This window comes from Micromys minutus (genome assembly GCF_963924665.1).
Source record: "Micromys minutus genome assembly, chromosome: 12".
Classification (NCBI taxonomy): domain Eukaryota; kingdom Metazoa; phylum Chordata; class Mammalia; order Rodentia; family Muridae; genus Micromys; species Micromys minutus.
Genome location: NC_137981.1, coordinates 9,069,792 through 9,097,557, shown reverse-complemented (window position 1 = coordinate 9,097,557; position 27,766 = coordinate 9,069,792). Strand labels below are relative to the sequence as shown.

Here is a 27,766-nt window from a genome sequence, read left to right as displayed (position 1 = left end):
GTGGCATCTATATCAATGTTCTGCAAGATTCAGGGAATATTACTGAAGAGAGGTCTGGAAGAATATACGAGCCAGAGGATGAGGAGCAGTACTTTGCTATGTCATCTCAACAGTATACAGGACATATTCTGGTGCATGGATTCACACTCATGAGTATGTGGGCAGCAATTCTTAGTCCTAGTAGGTGTTGTGGGGCAACTACCAGAGAAGACCACTTGACCATAGGTGAAAGCAAATAGAAACACTTTATGAGCAGGTCAGTGACTATACTAGATGTTCAGGTTCCCACTGCACTCCTGAGACTTTCTTGGGATGAGCTTTTAATCACAAAACCACATCCTGGGTTGACACAGATTAGTTAGCAAGAACAGTTAGCCAGAAGCAGAGCTACAGAAGCCAAAAAGCAAGCTTACTACATTTAGAGACGTTCCCCAGCACTATGGCCTTTGATGAATGAGGTCTTTGTTCTCATTTTGGCAAGTGTTGCTGCCTATATGCTCCGTTCCAAGGCCTGAATAGGACTTTCATCATGGTGTCAGTTGTGCTAAGGCCTGCAGACCTACTAATATCTGAGGGTCTGTCACATTACTCACTGGTTTTATGAGTGTGAATCAAATGATAGATTCATCTGGCGCCAAGGATATTATCTTCATAGTACCAGTCAATTAACAGAAGTTAGTATCTGTTTTACATAGTAAGTGGGCAGTTGACCAAGCAGGGTTCTATACTAATGGCCCAGCCATGGCTGTAAGTAGAGTAGTTAACCAGGTGAACTAGGAGAACAAAAGCTTGGTACCAGTTGTTAGATTATTGATGTCACCTTTTTCTTCTCTGAAGGTTATTTTTGACTGTGGCTAAACTTTCATTAATTATCTCTGACTTCTTGGCATAGAAGCAACAATTTTTTTCTGGTGTCATACAAAAGCCTCTTTGTTTCATAAAGAACAGGTCCAAACCTCTTTGATTCTGCAAAGCAACCTCAGCTAAGGACTCTACCTGGGCTTCCAGACAGGAAAGCAGAATTTTCCTGATGGCCTACATCTATGTCTACTTGAATATTGAGTTCCTTAAATTTTTTATCCCCTGTAGCTAGGGCTGAAGTTCCAACTACAGCAGAGCTGGTTATGCCTGCCCTATCTGTGAGAACGAGAACTAGTTGCAGTGTATGGGGAAGCCTAGAATCTAGATTTAGGCTGACCCTGCTCTCTTCAACATTATAGATGAACACCTGTAGTATAATGTATACAATCATGCAAAGAAATAGAATTTCCTCCAGGGCAAAATATTCAGAAGATGCACACTTGGTTAAACTGTTAGTGTAAGCAAGCCAGACAGAGTCTGGGGCCAAGAATTACACTTGACTGCCTTTCATATAATTAACCTGCTGTGCATGGCAAGTGAGTACAGCCTCTTGTCTGGCAAGAACCAACATCATTTGGCTTCTGTTTGGCATCTTTCCTTTTTGCCCACTCGATTGGTTGCTTTGTGATTTGGTTGGGTTCTAGACTAGTTTAGGTTCAGGGAGTGTAATAAAGATCTGGAGAGGCCACCTACATAGAGGAGAGACCCGAGGACATGGACTACAGCATACTGATTGTGTATGTAGAGGTAGATTTGCCCCTCCCTCACCAAAGTGCCTGGCTTAGTGCCAGAAGCTCAGCTCTTTGCGCTGAAGTACCTCAGCTGAGAGGCTGGACCAATATTGTCCTGTCCAACTGTAGCTCCCAGAATAAACCTGCTCCCATCTAGTACCTGTTTAGGTTTGATGGGTTTTGTTCTACTAAATTAATCACTTTTAGGAAGTATGGACTTTGGTGGCAGAAGAGCTCAGAGAAGAGGCTGAAACTCAGGGCCACCAGCCAGAGTAGAAGAGCAGATGATTCATTAAGTGTGGTATGAGGTGACATCACCCTGGCTGGAACTGAAACTGCTGGAATCCATCTTTTACAGTGGCTACAAGTACCATCTGCATGATCAGTGTCTGCTTCGACAAGGTGAGCTGTGAGCTCCTTCTGTTCAGAGCAGAGGAGCCAGACAATGGCCCTGTGAGAGAGTTGTCCTCACAGGTCAGTGTAACTGTCATTTTTTCAACACCTATTTTTAATGATGGTTCTTAAAAGCATTAACCTCCCTTCTAGCCCACAACCCACCAGGAGTGTGGAAAAAAAAGATAAGGGGGAAGTGGCTCTGTTTAGAAATAGTTGTTTGGAGCAAATCCCATCTGTATTGTCAGAAAATTAGCAGTTTACACGTTATCAGCAGTAGCTCAACCCATTCAGGAACACTTCATGGATACACCAGAAGTTCAGTTCAGTAGAGTCGAGTTGGCAAACATGAATCAGCAGCAGTAGCACAACCAAGCAGAAACAGTCAAGCCTCAGCCTTGGCATGAGTCAGCAGAAGGAACCAGGGCCGACAGGAATGCCAGGTAAGTTCTTAGCTGTGCCTCTTTCAGCAAAGTGAAGATCAGTGAAGACATGAAACCATAAGCATTCAGCTATGTAAGCAACAAAGCTCTGTTTCTGTCCCTGTCCATCGAGTCCTATTTATACTTCCTCCAAACATCACACGTCCTCCACGGGTCTTGCCTCAGCACATGAGTCTGTTTCAGCTGACATCACTCTGCCAATTAGCCCAAATCTTCAGAATCGGCAAGAAGCTTCAGCACACCACCAGAAGTTTTTTGGGACTCTCTATGGAGTCCTGACAAATGGTGCTCAACTATGAAATGTAAGGCGGACTAATACATGAGTGTTGCTACCAAAAGTCCTTCATCCTGTGTCCTTTCATGTGATAACTTTAGCAGAACATCCTTTCCCCTGTACCTGCCTCAGCAAAATGTTTTTTCATGTGTTTGCTTTAGCAAAACACCATCCAGCATAACTGGCTTTCCAAGGAATGCTTAATTTTCTACTTCAGGTCAGTGCTAGGAGATCCTGTTTATAGCCACTGTAACATCTTGAAATCATTCCTGTTGTGCTCCATGTCAGGTTGGTTGAGTCTGATGAACCTAAGTTGGCTGCTGTCTTGGAGTGGTTCTGCTGGGTTATCATCAGCAGCAGGCTGAAGTTTTACAGAATTGGATACTGGGCTGGTCCTTGGGAAGGGCCTGATTTGAGTGTGTATATGCACCTCTTTTGGGCCCCCCTCAGGAGGGCTACTAGAGAGTGTAGGTGGTTTGGAGCAGTTCCTGGCCCTAAGTCAGTTTGTCAGTTGTTTTTTGTTTTAAACTGGTATGACTGTAGTGACAACTGTCCACAAACAAGCCAGTCAAATAGCAGGAAGAGGATCCTTTAGACAGATAGGCCATCAGCCTCTTCTGGGGTCCTGGTGCCTGGGCAAAGATTCCCTTTGAAATCACTTACATAGGATGGGGAGTTCTTTCCCTTTCCTTTGCTAGTGTCTCTTGCTTTCCCTCTGGAATCTTTTATCTTCTGCTTTACATTTCTTTTACAGAGTCACACTTATTGTACATTTCTTGGTTTTACTTTCAACTCCTTTTAACTTTTGAAGTTTCTTTTCTAATATCTGGGGATGACTGTGTAACAAAGGAAGCATTTTCTAGCAGCTTCAATCCTTAAAAGGGCCCGGTGAAACTGTCCAGACCCTCCTTACCTTGGCCAGTGTTGGGTACTAGTCAGATCAGTTAGGAGAGAAAATCCATTCTATCTGAGCTGCACTGTCAACAGCAATCATTCTCATCCCTACGTCCTGCCCAGCTGGGGGAGCTTTTACTCTACCTTTTGGAGTATCGTGGGTTCTGAGTTCTCCAGTGGTACAGAAAAGTAGGCATCAGCCATGAAAGAGGAAAAAGTGGAACGTTTTTTCCTTTGGGCAGCATGTGCAACTGCTTTCTCCTTCCCCTGATGCTACTAGCTGTTTAGAGTGGTTCGGGGATCTATGCCCTCTTCCCTGTGTGCCCTCTGTTTGCAAGCACATGATAGATGGCAGAGAACCCAGGATGAAAGGCTCAGCCCCTCCACATCTGCACACAGAGAGTGGGGTCAGGAGTGTGTGGGTGATGAAGCAGTAAGAGCAATGAGCAGGATGAGGAAGGCCAATTTCCTCCATTGGGTCTGAGAACAGGCAGAGGTTTGGGACTTTGTGGGTGACCCAGCCAAGCCAAAATGATTTGAATCTCTAACAAGGGGGCACAGGTTTTTCTGCAGAAAAAAAGGCCATTGGTAAGCACAGGAAAACTGGTTGGGATGGCCAGTGTCTCAGTCATATCTTCCATACTGCCTTGGAGTTGGGTCATAGCCCATGAGCCTGGAAGAAATTCTTTGACATCTCAGGACACCTAGAGCACAGTTCCAGCATGGTTCACCTCCCCTTCCATTTTAAATCTATTTGTCTAATCAATACAACTAACAGAAATACACACAGAGATACATAGTAAATAGAACCAGGGGTGGTCACTGCACAGTCATACACCTGAACAGACCCGGTGCACTGGCTGGTTTTGTGTCAGCTTGACACAAGCTGGAGTTATCACAGAGAAAGAAGTGTAAGCTGAATACCCCCCCCCCCACTTGTTTCTTGGTTATGATGTTTTGTGCAGGAATAGAAACCCTGACTAAGACAAATTGGTACCAGGAGTTGGGTATTTCTGTGACAACCTGACCATGTTTTGGGGAGGACTGTGGAAGGACTTGGAAACTTTGAGCTAGAAGAGCCACTGGGATATTAAGAGCTCTGTGAGATTTTCTGTAGGATCTTGGAAGATAATGTTAGGAACAGTGCAGAAGACAGAGGCCTGGCTTGTGAAATTTCAGAGGGAAGATTAAAGACTCTTATCAAGGTTGTTGCTGTTTTGATTGTGAAGATTCTGTGGTTTTGGTTAACCAGGGCTGATGAATCAGCTTTGATTAACACAATACCAGCACTACTAAAGAAAAACATTTGCATTACTGGGAATATTGATGCTGGTCATCTGGAGGGAAGAAATTAGTGGTGATTAAGAAGAGACCAGCATCACTGAGGTGAAATCTGGGAAGTGTTTCCTGAGAGCGCAAAGAAGCTGTGTTCCAGAGATAGCCAAGGTTGTACCTTGTGTCATGGCTGGACATGGTAATGTGTAAGAGTCACCCAGGTAGTAATGGTTTTGAAGAAATGAAGGGGTCATAAATAGCAGCTAAGGTTTGGCACTGTGAGAGGCCATGGAAGGCCATTGGTGAAGGTGCAGCCTCAGCTGCAATTAATGCCTCAGGACAGCAGTGTTCTGGAGATGCCAGTGCCATGAGATGACCACCAAGAACAGCAGCAGTGGAGAACAGGCAGCTGGATCCTAGAGGACAATGTGTGCACTACAAAGGGAGAAGTGACCCAAGCCCTTGGAGGAGCCCAGAAGTTTGTGAGTGGATCCCAGACATTGGATGGTTATTGTTTGCTTTTGCTTTTGATTGTGACTGTGCCCTGATTAGTTTTTCCTCTTGAAGGAAGAAGTGAAGCACATAGTTAAGAGACTTTAAACTGTAAAAAGACTTTGATTTTTAAAAGAGACGGGATATTTTAAAGCGATTGCAATTTTAATATGTAAGAATTTGTAAAGACTGTGGGACTCTTAAAGTTATTTAGATCTTGGAATTGAATAAGAAAGTAAGCATTAAGAAAAAAGAAAGTAAGGGTTGAGGCTTAATAGTGTTATGTTTGTGTTTCAGGTTGACAAAGGGTCATTTGTACTGGCCGGTTTTCTGTCAACCTGACACAAGCTGGAGTTATCACAGAAAAAGGAGCCTCAATTGAGGAAATGCCTCTATGAGATCCAGCTGTAAGGCATTTTCTCAATTTGTGATCAATGGGGGGGAGGGCCCAGCCCATTGTGAGTGGTGCCATCCCTGGGCTCAGAGACCTGGGTTCTATAAGAAAGCAGGCTGAGCAAGCCAGGGGAAGCAAGCCAGTAAGTAACATCCCGCCGTGGCCTCTGCATCACCTCCTGCTTCCTGACCTGCTTGAGTTCCAGTCCTGACTTCCTTTGGTGATGAGCAGCAATGTGGAAGTGTGAGCTGAATAAACCCTTTCCTCCCCAACTTGCTTCTTGGTCATGATGTTTGTGCAGGAATAGAAACCCTAAGACACCAGGGGAATCCAGTACCATCTCACATGGATCCTGGACACTGGGTCAGTGGTTACCAACATCCTGCCTTTCTTTTGCTTCCAAAACAGAAGGTGCCATAACCAAATTTACCTCTGGAAGTGACAGACCGGGTGACATTTGATTTTGTCCTTTGAAGTGTTGGGTTCTGCTAATTAAGGCCAAAGTCTGCCATTGTCTGGATATTCTTCTGAGCTCTGTGTAAAACAGGGGATACCCTTAACTAGTAGGGCTTCTCTTTCTCTGTCCTTGTCTGAAACACCTATACCTTCTACCTGTAAAACATCTTGTAGCCTTGGTGAGATTATCAGTTCAGATCCAGATAAGAACCCATCCAACAAACACCTGAGATTCCCTGAAAGCCTCTCCATGAAAACAAAGGATTTACAGAACTTTAAAACTCTAGCCAGTGATTAGCATTTACCCCCAAATCTCCTTTCCACACTCTCCAAGGTCCAAATGTACCCCGGCTCACCCCTTAATATATGCATTCAAACCTACCCTGAATAAAGCACAAGCTAAGATCATCTCAGAGATGATCAGAAGACTGTCAGAAAATGATTTGCTTAAAAGATCTGTACAGTGAGATCCTCAGAGATGGTCTTCTCCCCCTCCTCTTGCACTCACTCCCATCTGGACCAGGATTCCATAGAACCCCACCTGTTCTGGACTCCACATCATCCGCTTATCTTAGTTGTATAGCAGCATCTGGATGCCTTGAGAGGGAAGAAGTAGAGAACCCTCAGCTTGACTTTAGAATGCATACTGTAAAGTATTATTTAGATATTAATTAATCAGAGGGAGTCCTGGGATCATGGACCATCTCAGGAGTCCTCCTCCTAGGAGATGTTTTATCATTACACTCTTACCTGCTCCAAGGGGCTCTGAGGTCCCTAATATCTTGATGCCCGGACTCTGGGGAATCTTGCTGGGGCCTCCAGAAATGTGAGGTATCCACTAGAAAAGACCACTCAGGCACAAGTTTAAGCAAATAGAAGGTCTTTATTAGGCAGCCAGTGACTACACTGGGTATTCAGGGTCTCAGTGAAGTCCCAAGACTTCCTAAGGAGATGTTTTAAGAATAAAAAAATCAGTCCATATCTTGGGGTGACAGACCTGTTAGCAAGAACGGTTCAGTTATATAAGTGGAGCGACAGAAGCCAAAAAGCAAGGTTAGTACATTTAGGGACTTTCCCAGAACTATGGACTTGGATGGATCAGGTCTTCATTCTGGTTTTGACAGTATTGCTGCCTGAATGCAACTTCCATTATGGATGGCATCAGCTGTGCTGAGGCCGGGGCCTGATAAATGGGTTATTAACCAAAATAAAGAGAACCTGAGAGGGGGAGGAAGAAGGGGAGAAACACGGTCAAGATTGAATGCTCATGCAACTTGAAGAGTAAAAAGAAATATGACTAATAAAGCCTTCCAGTTCTTTAAAATGAAACAGAGACGCTCCAGAAACCAATGGATCAGGGGATATTTGTGCTCTTATTGAATTCCTTTCATTTGCCACCCCCGCCAGTTCCATATCAATATGATTCAATTCCTCCTTTTCCTGAAGAAATTCCCCTGCACCATTCATTCACCGGTACTTTTATTATTTAAAGTTGAGAGTGGTATAGCCTGTTGTTTCTTCTTGGAAGGCAAATACTTCCATTGTCCTGTTTTCTCAGCTCCCCTTTCAGGATGCCTGAGCCCCACTTCTATAAATTCTGCTATCGTACATCATAGCGTTCCCTAAACGTGACTCCCAAGTGCTTACAAGACAAAATTTCTTTGTGTGGTAGTGTATGCCTTTAATACTAGCAGTTGGGGGTGGGGGGAAGGGTAGCAGTCTTCTGTGAATTCAAGGTCAGCCAGTCAGTGCTATACAGTGGGACTGTCTCAAGAACAAAAATAAAAATACCTTTTGGTTAGACCTCTAGAAACCATCGGGACAATACACAAATGTCACAAGGAGAAATCACTACTAAACCCAGTGAATACATTTGTAGTGCAGCTAGTTCATCGAGGGTTGAGGTAGCCTTTCTTTAGATGTATGTGGGGTTTTCTTTCTTTTTTTTTCTTTTTTGCAGTAGGATAGGTGAGCGGTTTTGGAAGGTAAGCTGTGAGCATCACGGCAGCGGGTTACATTCATTACCCTATCACTAGAAAACAATTGTTCACTCACGTGCTCTGGAGGATTAGAGGTAGGAAGAAGGGTGAAGAAAGATTCTCAGGACAGAGCAGCGTTCATACGAGGCTGGCCAGTGTTACACAACCTAACATTACAGTGAAAAGACCTGGGGCTGGGAGCACAAATGCCCAACACATTCTTTAGGTAGCCGCTGGGGCTCTCAAGTACCCAGCGACTAGTGAGTGATGTTAACATGTGGGGAACACAGGAGAACTTCCTGAAAAGTCCAACTTGGAGCTCACTTTCCAGTGAACCTCTCTCGGGGGCTGCAGGCATTCATGTTGTGATGTGTTATTACAAGTCTTGTGTGCTTTAGTGCAGGTAGTAAAACCAAACTTGCCATCTCTGCCAGGCTCAGAACAGCCACTGGTAGAGTCACAAGCACCGAGAACACACAGGACTGTGTGTATCTGCTGTGAGGAAGGCATCCAGTGTCTAGATCACTCAGAGTCAAACTGAGAGTGGCCCTCTCTCTCTTTATCCAGGAGCACTAGAACAGACTACTTTGTTATTTTGAATTTTTTTTTCTTTTCTACACGACCTGCTTTCCTAATGGCAACTCATTGTGTTCAAGGAAATGCAAAGGGAATGGTTGTTAGCAGCCGGAGACAGTTCGGTCTTTCATCTTACTGTGTGCCCAAAGTCCTTGAACTAAAGTCAAGTTTCACACGGGAAGATTTCCATTGGTTCCTATGAAGTGTCATACAAATATTCAGGGAAAAATGGCCTTTGACTGACTCTCTTTTTTGTCAGGTAATCCACCCCCCTTCAGACCCAAGCATGCTTAAATCAAAGTGTCCTCCAAGCTTCTCTGTCTGGGGTTGGGCTGCCCACCCACCCTCCCCACCTCCTGTCCCTAGCTCTGCGACAGGGATTGCCAAACTGCCTAAGAGTAAAAATACAATGTCCTGGAGAACAGGAGAGTAAAAGAAGTAAAACTCTGTGTCCTTAAGCACGGCTGGGAGAGAAGTCCTGGGCATCTTTCTGAGGTTAAAGGAGCTGACCAGAGCTCAGCTGTTGGAAGAGAACTAATCAAAAACCCTAGTTGACTGCCTCCCCCCTCCCCCTCCCCCCTTTGATGATGTAATCTTGATGATGCTCATTGTTCTTTCCCGAAGGCACAGTCCCCTCCACTCAGTGTTGTGTTCTCTTCTTTGAGAACCCTAACATACTGCTGCCTTAGATGACTGTTGGATGTTTTGAGTACAGATTTGATGACGGCTGTCTGTCAGTCAGCTTGTCTGTCTTTCTCCCTTCTCTCCACATGCTCCCGGAAGGTGAACCCAGTTATCTTAGTAGAAGTGTCTTGTATTCTAAATTCTTTTCCTATCTCAGTGCTGAGGTGAGATGAACAGGCAGCCCCTTCTATCCAGAAATATTAAAAAAAGAGACAGGCAAATATATCCATTGTAAGCTTTTTCTTTTTTAGAATTTAAGCTTATGAGTACCTATGCCCACTATATTCATAATTACAATTTAATATCTGCATACAAAAGCTATGTAAAAATCCATTTTCCCAAATATACAAATTTTCTTTTTGGATAGTTTAAAACATTTGATCACAGATTCCAACAATTTTAGGCTGAAAAAAATATTACCAATCTAGCAACAGCAATATCACGTAACACTGCTTGCAACACACAAATCTTCCACTGACTGTAAACCTCTCTATTTCATCGGGAACTTTTTTTGTTTCTGTTATTCTGATTCTTGGGGCATGAAAACATTACAGGGGTGGGGGGAAGAATGATCTTCTCTGAAGAAAACAAGGAGAACTACTTTGGCTATTTGATGTCAAGCAAAAGAACAGCCGAAGGGAGACCCTGGCACAAGGCCATGGGAGTGCGCATGCGCCCTGACATCTCCATCAGTGTGACGCATGCGCCCTGACAGCTCCATCAGTGTGACGCATGCCTGTCATCTTGTTCTTTGCTTCCCATTGTGCTCTGCTGAGTATTGTCTGCGTCCTCAGAGAAGACTCACATCTGATTGTCTTGTGCATAAGGTTGGGGTCAGCTTGAATTGTGCAACAGAAAGCCACAAACAGTGTTTACTGCACACTATTGCTCCTGAAGGCGGTACTAATTAACGTGGAAACACACTAAAAATGTGTAGTTTTTTTTCATTTGCAAACATTTATACAACACAGTAAAAATTATGTGATAAGGCCAAACCTTTTTTCCCCTTAGCCTTTTTTTTAATATGTATACGTTTTTATAGACTTTTTTTCTTTTAAAGATTAAAGTAAAATGTTTCAATTGTAAAAAATACACACCGGGCAAATCCTTACCTGGATAATAAATATCTACATCACAGTACAATAAAATTTCTTCTCTATAAAATTTAAATATGGATCAATCTATCACTATCAAAAGAAACACTAGGCTAATAGTTCCATATTATTAAAATAACAGGAAAATTATGAGCTTATTTTAGGACCTGATGCCATCAGCACTGCAAAGGGCAATTGTCTGTCATCTCTCAGTTAGAGGAGGACCTGTAGTTTGGTTATTCTCTTAAATTAAGTTCATGAAAAAGGTTTAGCCTTACAAAATGCTGGCTACATCTCAGAAACCATAAGACCAATTTCATAATTTATGACTCATGCAGCAAGAGGCCAATGTGACACGAATGGGTTTCTACACAATGGAGAGGTCTCACGGACGGTGCTCTGAAGAGGCTCAGCAGGCTGTGGGGCTGGCTTGTGGGGGGGGGGAGAGCTGAGTGTGAAGAGGCCAAGGCTTGCCCGCCAGCCTGCTGGTCCATGTGAGACGAACCCTGCAGAGCAGAACCAGCCTGGCCCTCCCCAAGATTACACTGAGACAGAGGTGGCCCTGGGGCCACAGGCAGGGGAATTCGGGAATGCGTTGGGCTGAGGCTTCATCACACACGCGCATCACTGAGGACTGAGGCTCAAGGGACTAGAAAAAGCTCAGAGGCGGCACATGGTGTTTTCAGCAGAATTATAAATTTTTTTTTCTTCCAGTTTTTGGAAGTTCTGCACATTTAAACTGAAGTGCAAAGTGCACTTGAGGCAACGAACAGACACACGCACATGTGTACACACGCACATGTCTGTGGCATGTGCACAGCCTTCTTGTCCATAAACACCATTTGTAAGTGAGCACTCCAGCAGGATGAGTGTGTTCTCCCATGGCTGGAATGTCTCCCCGCAGTGGGACAGGTATTCAGGTTCTTGCCACCATGCCCACACTTGATTTGAGAGTCTGAAGACGATCAGAAGAGAAAAATTGGGAGCAAATCCCTCACAATCTAGTTTCATAAGATGAGTTTCTCACAGAGTGGCCTTTGGCCGGTCTGACCTCCTACCATTCTTGCTCCTTCCCACCAGAAGACTGAAGCTTGCATGCTTGCTAAAGCCAGGTCTGCCCCTGAAAGGTGAGCCTCTGTAGAGGGAGGGTCCCTGCACTGTGGCTGGCTGGGATGTGAGGACTGGGCTAATGCTTAATCCGTACTGCACCCTGACTCTGGGTCGGACCGCACTAATGCCAGGGTTTCTTATGCCCTTTGAAAACTGTCAGAATCAGGAAACCTCCTTAGAAACTGTGGGGTCCCAGAAGTTGTGTGCCTGTGCAGGACTCACCTGCCTGCCTCCTTCTCTCTCCCTTTGGAAGGAGAACTGGTCCTACAGCAGCTTTGTTTTTATGTTATTTAATGAAATTCCTAAGGGAGGAGGCTGGGTCCAGGCTGCCTGGGAGAGCAATGCTCTGATGGGTAGGGTATTTGAACACGGAGCATCTTGTTTCTTTCTACTTGGTGTCTACACCAAGTCTACAGCAAGGTTTTGTTTGCCAGGTTAAATCTTTAGTGCACACACCGGTCCTGCTTCTTCAGTTTTTCCAGACTCTTGGGACTTTCAGTGTTGTTCCTCTGAGCTTCTGAGGCTACTCTGTCTTCCTCTGAGTCAAATTCTCATTCTCAATCAAACCGAGAGCCCAAATACATTCCTTACCTGCAAATGGGACATGCTTTGTGAAGCTACAAATTTGAATAGAAAAGAAATCTTTCAACGACACCCTACTCTTTTACTGGAAAGTCAAGCAATAGGAAGAGGAGAGGGGTTTTTGGAGATCAACTCATTTACCAGGAGGTAAGAAAACTGAAACTGTAAGGTCCTAAATCAACCAGGCTGCAGAGCACAAACTAGAACTCAGGCGCCCTGACTTCCAGTGAGGCCAAAGATGCTCCACCAAGCCCAGTGGACAGAGGTGAGTTCCCTTGCTTTTCACAGTGACTTCCTTTGCTTTTAGGCAATTCTCGCTGATATGGCTTGTTTTTCCCAGCATTTCCAGGCTAAGGCAGTGAAAGGCAGGTAAGGAATAGTTGACATCTGCGACATTAGTGAAGAGTCGGTACATTCAGTGGCATGGGTACAGTCTTTGCCTATTTTGGGTAAGTTGTCAGTCACTACTTGTTGCTTAGAAACATCTACTCTACACTGTCACTGGGGATAGGCAGGGCAGCAGGTAATGGTGTTTCCTGTGCATGGTCTGCTGTATTTTATGAGGAATATTTGCCAGGGTAATGTGTAAGCTACAGAGGAGTTAGTGTTGAGAGAGAGAGAGAGAGAGAGAGAGAGAGAGATATTCTAGTGCCTCAGAATCTGGGGGGGGGGGGCACAGAGGTAGGGATGGGATGGAACTGGGAGATATTTGTGAATAAGTAAAGCTTGCTGGTCCAATACCAGGGGGAGCAGTCTCCCTAATCAGATAGCCTATACCACGAGTAGCTCTTTTTCTTCGAATCTGATTGCTCCTGCACTGATCTTTTCCAAACAAGACTGGAATTTCAACACGTCTCTCCGATTGGAAGATTCAGTGTATAAGGAAACATCAACAGCTCACCAGCCTGGATAAGACCTTTGTGAACCAACCCGGGGAGATGACTGGTTCATAGGCCATCGAAAAGGGACTGCACTCTGTAAACAGGTTTGAGCTCCGAGGGAATGGCTTGTGAATCTAAGCTGTAAAGGTGCCTCTCTGCTTGAGGTAACCCCATGTGCATTTTGGAAACTATGATGTAATGCGGATGAAGATCTCCAAGCTCCATGGGCTTACTGAAAAAAATAAAAGGGCTTCCCTTGGCCTCACACCAGTCTAGTGCCTGCATGTCTTCAAGTCATATTCCTGTGCAACTTGAAGTAAATCTCAAGGTTACAGAAGGCCATGGGAAGGAAAGGTGATTTGTTACGGTGGATATTTCTGCACATTCCAAGTTAGGCCGCTTGGAGAGTAAGGGTGCTGGATACGGCGAGCTCCTGAGTAGAAACTGCTCCTCCCCTGCATGTGCCAAAAGCCACACTCAACCTGAGGTGGCCTGAACTTGCCAGCTTCACCTTACAAACATCAGAACTGGATCACACTGGATCGCAATGGCTGAGGTCGTGGTTTTAAGGCTTCTTTAGTCTTCTGTAGTGCCGTCTGGCTTGCTTGTGTCTGCCCAGGGACAGAGGGGAGCTGGTGATGACCTGGTGCTGGTGAAATAATGATTGTCCCCCTCCTCAGCCTGCACTGCTATAAAACCCTCAACACATCCACACTAGGGACTGGAGAAAAAAAATGCAGTGGTTACAGAGACCCACATTCAAAGGACAATGTCATCCAAGTCTGTGCCACTGACCCTCTGATGATCTATCTCACTGGACACAAAGAAACAAAGGAACGACAACAGAAAGCTCTAGGTGGAATGCAATGACACCCAGTCGCACTGCAGGAATGACAAGAACCTGTCCAGTCCACTTAGTCCTCGAACACTTCCAAGAACAGAGGTGGGAAGAGCTCAGTGGGGCACTCCACCTTCATGTGGAGGAAGCGGCTGGCATGGCAGGCTCCAATCATCCGCAGGTCTGTCACCTTCATCAGGAGTTTGGGCCAAAAGTGTGTCACATGGTGCTTCCGGTAATTGATATAGTGTTCAAAGGCCAACAGGAAACTGTCTTGGTATTTCTCAATTCTCTCAACACAGGCTAGGCCTGGGCGATCTGAGGGGAGGAAGAAAGAAATATGAATTCAGAGGTGGACGGAGTGAGCTTGTCTGGTTCAGGTACAGATCTGGGGACTTCACTGCTTCTAGGAGTGAGCGAGAAAGCAGCATGGGCTGTAGAGTACCAGACACCAAGGTAAGGTGACAGTTGAGATGGATAGCTCTGGTGGGGGAGGGGCGTGTGCTTCCTCCTGGCAGCCACAATATGAGCAACTTCATTTTATCCTGTACTGATGCTCTTCCTCACCACAGGGATAAAAACTATGGGACCAGTCAACTGTGGACACACACACGCCTGGCACCATGAGCCAAGGTAAATCTTCCATCCCTCAAGCTGGTTTTATGGCATGTTTGTCATAGTGACAGAAAAAGGGACATATTTGCCATCTCTACCTATTCTCTTCTTACTGACTTATTCCAGGGGAAGCCTATTATTACACAGTAATAAAATTCATTTTCCATAATATGATAATAACTATGAAAACAAATGCCTACAGAAATACTTATTAAATAATAAGAGCTTCTTTGTTAAAGACAAAGGGTCTAGCTGAGGATTTTGTCCCCTTGAGTACTATCTTGTTAAAAACAGGGCGGTAAGTATGGGAACAATGGTAAAGTCAGACTCCCATCACACTGTCTTTCTGCCTTAATTAGATCACACAATCAGAAGATACTGCAGAAAAATAACTTCCTTCATGTGTAAGTCAAGATTATTTAAATGTGTCTTTATACCAACAATGACTTAGCTGAAACTTTCCTTTTTTCCATGACTATAATCCCCACATATGTTCACGTTCTGCTTTAATTTAGAGGCTGTATCACAGAGGCGGCCTTTAGAGAGGTTGCACATCACAATCTCCTGAGGACTCTCTATTTCCTGAGGCACTCAGGGTCATGCAGTCCCAGGTCACAACCCGGATACCGGCTGTGCAGTTCCCCACGGTGCCAACTTTCTTCACGTGGGTGTCAATCACATGAAGTCCCCGAGGTAGAATAAGTCTGGTTGCAATACTTTTATGTTATGTGTAGAATCACATGAGGTAACAGTGAATATGTTGGTTCTATTGGTCACAGGGAGGACATTACACCAGGGTGAGAACAGTAGGTATTGGGAAAATGGAGCCCCCTGGAGTCTATCCAAAGTCATCCAAAGAGTTGTGTGCCGTTCTGACTAATTTGAAATTTTACAAAAACATAATTTTAAATATTATTGCTTTAAAAATATCTTCTATATCTAATTTTATGTAGGAAATGAATTTCTAGATCAACTTAAAAATACCTAGAAAGATTCAGCTCAATAAAGAACTCTGAGAGTATCTGTGACTCAGGTTTTGTGGATGTTCGGCCACATACTCCAGAAACAGTTTTGGAGTCTCCTGAACACTGGCTTGACACATCTATGACCTCTGAGTGTAACCAGCTGAGGGAGAGGCACGGCAAGGTAAGCAGATAGTGACGGAAAATGCCAAGGACTAAAGAAATCAAAACTGAAATTGTTCTGAAAAGAGGAGAGCCCGCTTCCCTTAAACAGTGCAGTGTGCTTTGAACTTATTTATTATGATGTAGATAAAAAGAGGAAGGGTCAGCTCTGCCATTAAACCTCCACTGTTGGGAGCTGCAGCTCTGACAAAGATGGCGGCAGGTTGCAGGTTAAAGACAGCATCATGTCCTCCCTGGCTGAGGTGACCGGTGAGGTTGAATCGGCTGGAGCTGGGGCTAGTTGGTCAATAGAATGGGGCTGAAGTAATGCTCTGGGACTTAAGTCTGGTCAGCTTTTGTTTTCACACACTTGACCATCTGGCAGCCATGTAAGGGTCAGAGGGAAGGTTGCTGGGAACAACTTCTGCAGCCATGTTCAGCTCTAACTTCGGCTATCCCGGGGAACCTAAGCACTCGGTTTTGGCGTTCAGTAAGAGGGAACTAAACCTTGAGCCTTGTGTTCTATAGGAAGGCTCTGTCTCTCACATGTCTACGTATCATCCACAAAGGCAGAAGCAGGCAGGGGTGGATGAACTGTCTGCAAGAGGAGACCATTTCCCAGGGCTTCAGCTGCCCCTGCCCCCTTTTCCTATCCGAATTAGGCATTGTGCTAAGACTTAGTTACCTTAGTCAATCTTCACAGGAATGCAGTGAGGTAAACACTGTAATTTCAATTTTATTTGGAGATATGCAAATTCGGGCAGCTGGATGGTAAGATGCTGGTTGGGACTTTTTTTTTTTTTTTGAGTGAGGCTGGGACTGGTAGCTCTGCCAGAATCTAAGGCCAAGGGAACACACATTTCTGAAATGCCACAGCTATAACTGTTTTCAGTTTCAAAGAGCATCTGAGTTAGAGGCCAGTATGGTCTATGCTGTGAGTTCTAAGCTAGCCAGAGCTATAGAGCATCAGACCCTGGATATCTATCTCTCATTCAGCTCCCTGTCGATTGACCCCTCTATTCTCTTGATGCAGGAGAGTCAGATAAGACTCTGATGTTACAGGGAGACAACCCAATAAGTGATGTGAATTAGCACTAGACCCCTCACTCCCATCCCATGAAGTTCTTCTCATACCCTAAAGAATCTCAGCCCACTCACCTGAAGACATCAGCAGGACAGCCTGAAGCAGGGCAACTTCCGTGTCATCCAGGTTGAAAGATGATAGAGACATGCCCAGGTCAAAGATGGCATCTGACACCACCCCAAGACCCCCATTTTTCAGCTGGCCCCGTGTCACAGCCATTTCCCCATTCAAGGTCAGAGTCTCGCTGTCCGGGTCATAGCGCACAGCGGCTCGAAGGGACATGATCTCCATACAGCAGCCTTTGAGGAGGATGATCTGGTCTTCACAAGGCAGCTGGAAAAAAGCAGGCGCATCGGCACAGAGCAGAGGGTTAGTGCCAGCTCGAGGTTGGAAAAGCAATGGCAGAGCCTCGGTGGCCAACCTAGGTCTGCACCTTCTGAGTCCTCACTCTCTCGGTCTCTACCTGGAGGGACACTTTCATTCATGTTTAATCTCCTGAGTAGTTCTGTCCAGCTGGAATTCACTATACAGACTAAGCTGGCCTTAAAGCAGTAGCAATACTTCGGCCTCTGCCTCCCAATTGCAGGGGCTACAGGTATGTAATAACATGCTCAGACTATAACTAGTTAAAAAAAATGTATACGAGTGTTTTGACCGCACACATGTCTATACACAAAAAGAGGTCACTGGATCTTTAGAACTGGAGGTAAGGGTGGTTGTGAGCTGCCATGTTGGTGCTAGGTTCTGTGGGAGAGCAGCCAGTGCTCTTAAGTGCTGAGCCATCTCTCCAGCCCTCTCAAGCATTGCTTTGTAAATCTCTAGGCTGGTTAGCACAGGTCTTCAACTGGTGTTATAGGCATGCAGAAGCTTCCATTGGCTAACTCTTCATTTGGGAGTTGGTATCCTAGCTGTACTTGAAAATGCTGCAGAATTCAAGACTCATCTTTTTGTTTTTGTATCTGCTAGTCAACTGGCAAGTGACCTCTCCAGGACGTACAAAACTAGAAGGTTGCAGCCAGATGCAAGTGACCAAGGCATTACAAGTCTTGCTCATGGTCAACCAGCGAATCCAGGCAAAGCTGACGCCAGAATCTAGTGTCCTGCTTCTAGGTTTCTACTTTTGGTGACCCAGGCAACAGGGTCAATGGACAAGCTAGATCTTCCTGCTGAGATTTCAGGGTCACCACATCATTTAGGATTTATGACAATGGGCTAATAGAACTTTACAACAGGACCCTGCATGGCAAAATAGTAAAAGTAGAGAATTACTTTCTGGGGTTGGAGAAAAAGTTCAAGAATTTGAAAAAAAGTTCATGCCATTTGAAAGGGTGTGAGTGGCTGTTTCATTTGTGTTTCTTTTCAAGATTTCCACAGTCATCTCAGCTAAACCTCACAGTAATACAGAAAGGTGGACATCTGAATCCCAGTTTCATCCACACAGTTGAGAAACAGGCACTCAGTGTAATGTGTGAGCGTGCGTGCTTTGCAGATGAGGCTGGGATTTGAAACTAGCTCTATCACAATTCAAGGCCAACACACCTTCTCATAAGTATATGGGAAACTATGGGAAAATGTCCATGAACAAAGACTATGTAAATTGTACATTATGTCTAAGTCTTCCTTGAAACTGTTGCAGCTTCTTTTTGGGTGCGGGAGCTCTTGACTAGTCCAGCTTAGGTTACTTTATGGAACTCAAAGCAATCCTCAGGAAGACACTGAACAGTTTGTTTCTGTGCAGTAGTCAGCCTACTCAAAGTTCAACTTTAACCTGAAACAGGCACCTACGCCTAATGATTCTATTAGACTACGCAGCAATGACTTGCTTTTGCTCAAGTCCTGCCTTGTGCTAATTATGTCCTTGGATGCCCGACTCCAGTGAGAGTTGGAAGGAGGAAGGCTGAGCTTCCTTACAGACGGAGGACTGGCTGGAGAGAGCAGGACAGAACCCATCCCAGCTCCTCCAGGCTCTCTGAAGGTCTCGCCCTTGTTGCCTCCCAAGCTCCCAGGTAATGATCAAACACTACTGGGCTCGCTCTTGAGACGAACCATTCAGCAGACCTAGAAGTGTAAGCCGAGCAATCCCTTTCTTCCCCCCAGTTTCTTTTGGCTAAGCTTGTCTCAGCAACAGAAAGGAAATTAGAAAAGGTACTATTTGTTCATCATCTAGAATGCTTATAAATATTAATTAAAGACATTTATTAATAAAAGGTCAGAAGGCAGCAAATTCTTCCTTTGTCTCAGTTCCTATCCTTAGGCTACTGCTCTGCCCTTCTGAGTATGTATTCCATGGATATTTCTCTTTCCAGTATCTGGTGTCATCCCAGCCTGGCTGTCCTGACTGTAAGCTCACAGCATAGAGGAACTGAAAGATGCTCATCCTAGACAAGGACACTTGGCTTTCAGTTGTACTATACACACTACTCTTGAGGCTATGGGAGAGGCTCAGTGCAGTCTCTGCTGTCTCCACGTGCTAACTCTCTGGGCTTCCTTGAAGGTGTGAGAGCAGTGGTCCAGCGCTCGATGGGATTTTGCAAAGGGAGACAGATGTTCTGCAGAGGATCAGTCAGCCCTATTAGGTCCAGAAAGGCACAATGGAGATATAGTGCTGAGATTGAGTGGAAGATAGCATATGACGGTGCTTCAACCTGAACTCCATTCCATGAACCCACGGATTTGTACTTTTTAAAGCCGGGTGTGGTGGTGGTGGCACCCACTTGTAATCCTGGGACAGGGGAGCAAGGGACAGGTAAATAGCTGGAGCTGGCTGGCCGGTTAGCCTAACCTTCTTGGAATGTTCCAGAAAGACAAAGAGAAGAAATTACAGCATCAGCAGCTAAGATGTGTACAGTGCTTGTCACTCAGGCAGGGCAGGAGGACAACATGCTACATGTGTGCTCTGATCTGAACATACCAACTGCTCTAAGAGATAACACTGTAAATCTCAGAGATGACAGGATTTAGGTCCGAAGACACCTGATCAGGATTCCTGCCCATCCCCCACAGGCTAATGGCTCTGTCCTCACCTGCCACTAGCCTGTGGGGGTACTAGGGCTGGTCAAGGTGAGGCACCAAGTAAGCTGAGGTGAGAGGGAAAATGTGCTAAGTGAGGGAGAAAGAGTCTCTGAGGGAAGGCATGGGCTCTGGTGGGTGAACTTTCCAGGCCCCAGAGAGGGCAAGAGATTGAGCTCGTAGGAAAGAAAAATCCGCACAGAGACAGTGGGAGTCTTGCTCTGTGAGGGCCATTTGGCTTCAGTTCTTCTGTATTAAGAATTGATCACATGAGCATCTCTCTGGGATCTTCTGTAGAAGGGCTAGAGATGTAAGTTCAAACAGCAGCAAGCACTTGATAAGCTAATGCTGTCTCTTACCCAGCACTGTCTGAAGAAAGAAGGCACTATTGGGGGAACCAGCCCTTCTTTTGACAGTACTGGGGATAGATTCAAGGTCAGGCAAACCAGGCAAGTGCTCTCCCACAGAGCTGCAGTCCAGCTAGCGTTCTCTGCATGGACTCTGCTTTCCTACCATAAAGTGCTGCTAATTACTGTTAGACAATACCCCGCTCTCTTGGACATGGAGCTATAATGAAGTGACCCAGACAGAAGAGCCATGTCCTCACCTCACAAAACATGGGCAACTTTTTGGCAAAATCCACCACTCTGGTGATTGCTGGTGTGATGATTTTTGTAAAATGGCTGAAGGCTTCCAGGTCAACCTTGCCACCTTCTGGGGCGTTCACAATGGGCGCTTGTCCAATGTCTTCCGGCTGAGGAGGAGAAGTGAGAACAATTTCAGCAAAGCTGAAAAAACCTGGGTTTATCACAGCCCTCAGATAGCAGGGAAACAGGGCTGTCACTTTTGGTTGCCCCTGTGTGTTGACAAAGTGGATAATTTTTACCTCAATTATGTCTTTGAGCAAATGCGTATGCTTTGGCCATTGCTTTAATAGGCCCCCAGGGATAATGCTCACAAGACTATTGATGGGAAAAAAAGGGTAGGGAAGAGGGGAGAGAGAGAAAGGGAGAGAGGGGGGAGGGGAGAAGGAGAGGTGGTAAGAATACTAGGTCACTGGTGGGCACGTTCAGAGCACTGTGTGTTCTGGGGGTGTGTGTTGAGAAAGTGGATAACACACTGGCAGTAATAGAGGCTCACAGCTGTTGAGCCCTAACAAGCCCTGGGGGTTCACATTCTTGCTTCTAACCATGCACTCCCGTTTGAGTACTGAGGGTGACAATGTCTCAGGTGACAACGTCTCAGCTCTCTGCAGGGAACTGAGTTGCACAATCAAGGCAAACCTTAGGGCAGGTGGGACACCTGATTATCTGTCATGTCCCCAGAGTTCTTTGCTGTTTACTTGCTTGAAGATAATCCACGTCTGCATCACGCAGGCTGGACAGTGAAATGGTTATCACTTGGGGGATGTCCTCAGGCCCACTCTGGACCTGATCAGAGTCATGGTTTCAGCCCGGCCCCAGGTGACCTGTGCATGGTAGACTTCACACATCCACAAGCCACCTGTCCTCAGGGAGCATTCCGTCACCTCCACTAGGGTACCTGGTGAGGACAAGCCTCTCTACTGCCCATTCTTGTTTCTGAGATGCTCATAAGCACCATGTACGCAGGGCTTAGCAGTACACGGATGCCAGCTTCCACTTCCTCATCCCATGTGTCTCAAGGGCACCCAGGCCTTTGCATAAGTCCAAAAGCAGGAAAGGGTCACACGTCTGCAGCATCTGTCCACTTTCTGACACCTGGAAATAGATGGTGTCTTCAAGCACCCTCTAGGAGTTCTGAACATCACAAAAGACATTAGAGACTCACGGCTGTGGAATGGCAGCCATCTTTGTCTAATGAACAGATGTAAAGAAGACCTGGTTTCTCCAAGACACTCAGCAGTGGGTGGAGCCGAATGACCCGTCCCCATTTGTGGAGGAATCACAGTGACAATGTCCATTGCTCATGGCAAGATTCTGTGGCCCCAAACTTCACTGTGTTCCAGATTTCTAGGCCTCACCTGCTGAGTCTGAATTCAGAACCAGGTAGAACCAGAATTTGTCTTTCTACAGAGCTTGCGGGATGTGCTGCTGCTGGTAGTCTGGGGCCGCTCTGAGGATGCCAGGCTGTCAGTGAGCAAATTCAGCTTGGAGCAGCAGTCATCCGTCTTTCTCCCTACAGCATGTCAGTGGTCACACCTCACAGGACAGCGGATAACTCTTACCCTCAGTTGCCAGTATGTCAGGTGCCACAAGAGCAGCCAGGCCCTGCAAGCCTTGGGGAGAATTTTGAGAATGTGTGTGTTCACAGTAGATGTGGGCAGTGCTGACTTCTTTGAAATTACCCACAGGTATATCTGGTTGTGCTGTGGCTTTTCTTGTTTTGGTGGCAGTGAATGGATGGATGGATCTGGGTCCTACCATGTTTCTGGTGAATGTCGGTATCTGACGTAACCAATGGCATGGCTTTTCTGGACACAGCTGGGGTAGATAGAATAATGCTGAATACAATTCCTGTCCCACTTTCTGTCATTGCCAGAACTAAGAAAAAATGAATGTCAACCATATTCTGGGGGCACTGTTCCTTGCATCCGGAACTGGCTTGAATATTTTCTTCTTCTTGCCTCCTGTCTTCTTCACTGTTAGGAAAAGGTCAGCTGCTAAATGAACATGGCATTATATTAACGAGGTATGGAGTTTCGAGTTAAAATGAGTGTGTGTGTGTGTGTGTGTGTGTGGGAACATCTTAAAATAATAATATATTGTTGTGTACATATGTGTTCATGTGTGTGTACATATGCATAGGTATATGTCATGTGCATATGTGTGCATGTAGAAGCCAGGGCTGATGTCAGGTGTCTTCTTCAATTTCTAGATGCTGGTGCTCATCATAATGATAAATTTTAATTTATTTTTAAAAATGTACTTATTTTTATTTATGTTTACAAATGTTTTACCTTCACACACACACACACACACACACACACACACACACACACACACACACCTTTGTGTGTGTGTACCATGTACGTGTCTGGTACCTGTGAAGGCCAGAATAAGGTATTAGATCCCTTAGGACTGGAGTGACAGTTGGCTTTGAGATACCATGTTGGTGCTGGGAATCTAGCCTAGGCACCCCTAGAAGAGCAGCCATTGTTCTTAACTGCGGAGCCATCTCTCTCTTCCTGATTATTTCTTGAGACACAGTCTCTCACTGAATGTGGAGCCCACTGATTCAGTCAGACGGCCTGCCCAGTGAGCTCCCGGGATCTGCCTATCTCTGTCTCCTAGTGCTGGAATTTCAGGAATACACTCATGTGTTTGTATGACTGTGCTGGGGCTCCAAGCTCAGAACCTCATGTTTCCATAGCAAACACCTTACCAACTAAACATCTCCCCAAACATTCAAACATCCACTGGGCAGGTCTAATCGGATGATGGAAATGATCATCCCAGTGTCCTGGACAATGCTGCTACCCAGCAGTTTCCATCCCATCGGTGGGTAGAAAAGCAGGACGACCACTTCCTGTGACCAGTGATTTGAAAGATGGAGAAAAATCATGCATGGGAATATGGCAACACTAAAATTATAGTTTATGTGTTCTTCACAGGCTTTTGTATTGGGAAATAAACAGCAGAATAGATAAAACACACACTGCTGTACCATTAGGGTTTGTTTCCAGAGCGGACCTCAGGTACTAGGGGAAAGAAGAGTGTGCGAGGAGGTGAGCTTCCTCCTGGAACAGAGATTACAGAACGCAAACGCCTGTAGATTTGCACTCATCAGGATCACACATTGTCGAATTTGTCATGAGTCTGTTATCTTATTGGGACTGGTGGTCTTGGGTACTGAGGATTCTATGCCCAGTATGTAACTGTGCCCCAACACCAAGCAGGCTCCAGTATCAGTGATGCCCCCCGGCTTGTGTCTTAGCTTGCATTCTAACAATCACACTGCCTTCTGTCCTTTATGCCCTAAGTGGGCCACCTGGCTCAGCACATCTGGCATTACCACCGTTATCCCACAGGTTGCCTCTCTCTCCTGCGCATTCTTTCTGGATCTTTTCTTCCTCCGAAGCCCCTACTTCAATCTGTCATCTCTGTTCACTGTCAACCCCAACCGGGATCCTGTCTATTCCTAGACATCTTGCTAGATGACCTCACCTGAAAGGATGCTGACCTCCTCTGCCCACTCTTGGTGGCCAGTGGGTGTCACCTTTACGGCACTGAACATCTCTTACTCTTATTTTTCATATCTCATCAGAGATACAACCTTCTCAAAGAGAAACACCTTTGGACGAAATGGGGCAGACAGCTTGCTTGTTCATACATTTCCTTACCAGTACATATTTAGTAAATCCTATGGGCTAGATTTGTTGAGATTACAGCGTTGAACAATGTCTCTCTTTAGATAAAACTGCCTTGTGGTGAGGGATGGTCAGCGATAGGCAAGAAAAATAAATTCACAAAGTACTCTGGTTTGTGATAAGCCCGGAGGTGATGTGTTAGTCCACCAGGGTCAGGAGGCGGGGGCACCACGGTCCTGATAACTAGCAAAGTGGTCAAGGCTTTGGGCTGAAGAATGTCTTGGAGAGAGCTGTCCATGGAGTTCAAGGGGAAATATCCAAGGCAGAGGGAGAAGCCGGTCTTTCTCTTTTGAATGTGAAATGTTCCTCATGGGTTCCCATGCTCCACACAGCTGCGGTGCTGTTTGAGAAAGCTATGTAACCTTCAGGAAGTGGAGTGTGGCTGGACCAAGTAGTTCACTGGCAGGTAACCCACCAGGTTTATAGACAAGGCCCATCTTCCTGTCTCTTCTCAACTTCCTGAGGGTTGATGCAAGGTGACCAGCTGCCTCCTGCTTCTACTGTTGTGCCTTCTTGGCTATTGTGCTGGCTACTTATTACATCAGCTTGACACAAGCTGGCAAAGGAGGAAACCTCAACTAGGGAAATGCCTCTGTAGGATCTGGCAAGGTACTTTTCTTAATTTATGATTGATGGGGAAGGGACCAACTTATTGTGTGTGTCTGTCCCTGGGCTGGTGGTCCTGAGTTCTGCAATAAAGTAATCTGAGCAAATCGTAGGGAGAAAGTCAGAAAGCTGCATCCCTCCATGACCTCTGCATCAGCACCTCCAGGTTCCTGTTCTGCACAAGTTCCTGTCCTAACTCCCTCAGTGATAGACGGTTACCGGGAAGTATAAGATGAAATAAACTCTTAACTCCCCAAGTTGCTTTGGTCAGTAACCAACAGCAACCCTATCCAGGATGGCCATGGGGGACTATTCTTTTCAAACTGTAATCCAGAATAAAACTTTCACTTCTTGAAACTGTCCTTGTCAAGGATTTGGTCAAAATATCAAGAAGAGTAACTAATATAACAGCGTAAAGTTTTGAGGACAGGAAAGAGAGCCGGGTGGGCAGGGAAGCATCATGTTGGGTCCCATGGGGACAGGAGGAAAGAAACATCTAAATACAAAACAATGCTCACTGAAGGGCTAAAGCAGGACAAAGGCTTGATGAGCTGTATAACTATTGGGTTGGGGAAGGAGGGAGCAAGAAGAACTGCTGTGGTTCAGGCAGGTTGAGGTGAGCTGGACTATGGGGTTGAAACAATCAGAAATGGAAAACCTACAAATATGCACAGGGTATCGGCTCAGGAACCCCCAGTGCCCTGGCTCCTCTGGGCAGTGGGGTTAGAGAGGTGCAGAAATGGGGTTCAGGTGTGTGTGCAGGTGTGACATCAGTCCCCATTCAGCACTGGGTGGCTGGGGGTCACACAGACCGCTGCCAGCTGTCTCTCTGGGTTGAGGTTTCCTCTGCATTGTTTGAGGTAAGTAGGAAACATGCCTAGTTGGCCTTGTTACAAATGGCTGGCTGAAAGCCAAGGACATCTGGGCTTAGCCTGACAGCTCATTGGCATTGGCAGAGTGGAATTTGGAAATGTGGATGAGTTTTTTTCTCTGTTTAGCAGGTTGTCTTTCTCACACCATTGCAAAGCAATGTAGACAGTCCCTGACACATTCAGGGTCCAGGTACCTTGGACCTGACTCCAGGCTGATGCATTCTGGGATGAAATGTGAGTCATAGGGTGTAGGGAAGATTCGTGGAGCATGAGACGCCAGGCCCCTCTGTGTCCTTTACAGTGATTAGTTTTACTCCACCTGAGGTGGCCACAAGGCAAATGACCAGAGGGGATGAAATAACTTACTCAAAGTTACAGAATTAGGAAGGAGTCTGGGTCCAGTCTGCTCCTGAAGCTAGGCTCTCCTGCTTGTTTCTGAAATGGTGGTGATCTGGGGCCATAGATTCTGCCCTGACCTGACTTCACAGACTACTCATGGACCTATCTGACCCTTCAGTCTGTGTCCTGTCTGACACTTTCCCAGTGGAGAGCGTGGTCACCAGGCAGTGACTCTGCTGGGGGAGAAATGGGGTAGGTGTGCCCTGACTCGAAAGGTCACATTTCATTCCTGCACAGAAGGCCTGCCAGCTGCACCTCTGTAGCACACCAGGGAGGACAACAGTTGCACTGTGTCCCCAGGTGATAATGACAACGTACACAGCTCGCTGTCGTGGGCATGGGTTTTGTGCCAATGTCTTCCTGCCATGGAGCAGGTAGAAACATGCCTCCATCCTCAGCCCACCTCTGCTTTCACAAAAACGTCTTCAGCATTGGAAACACTTCTGCTCCTCAGAGACTGAAGTAGTTTGAGGAAAAGTGTTGGTAGAACATGATTTGGAGGCTCTGAATGTGACATCACAGCATGGCTTCAGGTTCCTCAGGAAACACCATGGATTCTGAAAATGTCCCTCACTTGTCAAATGCCCCCATTTTCTCAGAAGGAAGTACAAACCTGAAAAGCAGATCAAACTGTCATATCTTTTTTTCTGACCTGGCAATCCTGATCTTAGGGGACAGATGATGAAGTAGGTCCTTCTGGGGACCACACTTACTCCTAATAAATGAGCAGGTGCAGCTTCTGTCACAGCCTGAGTCTTATCCCTCACGGCTGCTGTGCTATGAGGGTCACAAGCCACGTTACACCCGTTTCCAGAACAAGGTGAGGCATTAGCACATAATAATTAATGAATTGGTACGTCGTGTTGTAAATACAGAGTTAGCATCAGCTGTTTAGGAAACATAGACCCTAAAACGTCCCTTCTGACCATGGGAAACTTTTGGTACTGTTCTAGTTTGCTGTCCATTTCTGGGATAAAACACTTTCACCAAAAGCAACTTAGGGGAGGAAAGGGCTTGTTTAACTTAGCTTTCTTGTCACAGCCTCTTATGAAGGAGTGCCTGGGCAGGCACTCCAGCAAGAGCTTTCTCATACAACTCGGCCCACAGTGGACACATCAACTATCAGTACAGTTCTTTACAGATATGCCCACAGGTCAGTCTGATCGAGGTAACCCCTCAGTTGAGGCCTTTCCTCTCAGGTGAGCTGGTAGTTAAGGTTAGACAGAACTGTTAGCTATGGCGTTTTAAAGTAAGATTCTTGACATTCTTGTGGAAACAATTCACTGCTCAGGAGTGTGGTTTCCATTCTAAGCACAAAAAAACCCAGAGAACTGTTTTGCAAATATGCAAACTGACTGTGGATCAGGGCTTAACTGCACTGTCTCTGAGGATGTAACACTGGAACTACATGCTTGAAAATTCATTGAGTTCTGTTTTGGTTATCTGTGTAAAACATTGCTGTGTAATGATCACATTAAAACACAGCAGCTTTACATGACGATTTAAAAACTCTCTCTTGGTATGGTGAGGGTAAGTGGTAAAGCTAAGAGTCCTTAACTTTTTTTCTTTATAGTAGTGGGAATTGAATCCAGGGCCTCACAAACAGTGCCCAACCATTTGTGTTACTGCTTAGCTTCCTAGGGCCGGTTTTATAGGTGCAAGCTAGCATCCCCAGCTTCTGATGTGATGAAGAGGAGAATAAAGAAGAAGAAGGTGATTATGAGGATAACAACATACTTGATTTTTCTCCTT

General features: G+C 45.6%; 1 protein-coding gene across 2 annotated transcripts in view; it reads right to left on the bottom strand.

Moving 5' to 3' along the window:
• Nucleotides 1-9,693: 9,693 nt before the first annotated feature.
• The window catches only part of THRB (thyroid hormone receptor beta), a 319,875-nt gene continuing 301,802 nt past the window's right edge, over nucleotides 9,694-27,766 (bottom strand). For both annotated transcript variants that reach the window (XM_080926715.1, XM_080926716.1), the window contains exons 8-10: nucleotides 20,397-20,543; nucleotides 16,855-17,113; nucleotides 9,694-14,275 (exon numbers count right to left, since the gene is read on the bottom strand). In XM_080926715.1, coding sequence (XP_080782841.1) covers nucleotides 14,034-14,275; nucleotides 16,855-17,113; nucleotides 20,397-20,543 — 648 coding nt within the window. In that variant the 3' untranslated portion in view covers nucleotides 9,694-14,033. The remainder of the gene's footprint in view (nucleotides 14,276-16,854; nucleotides 17,114-20,396; nucleotides 20,544-27,766) is intronic.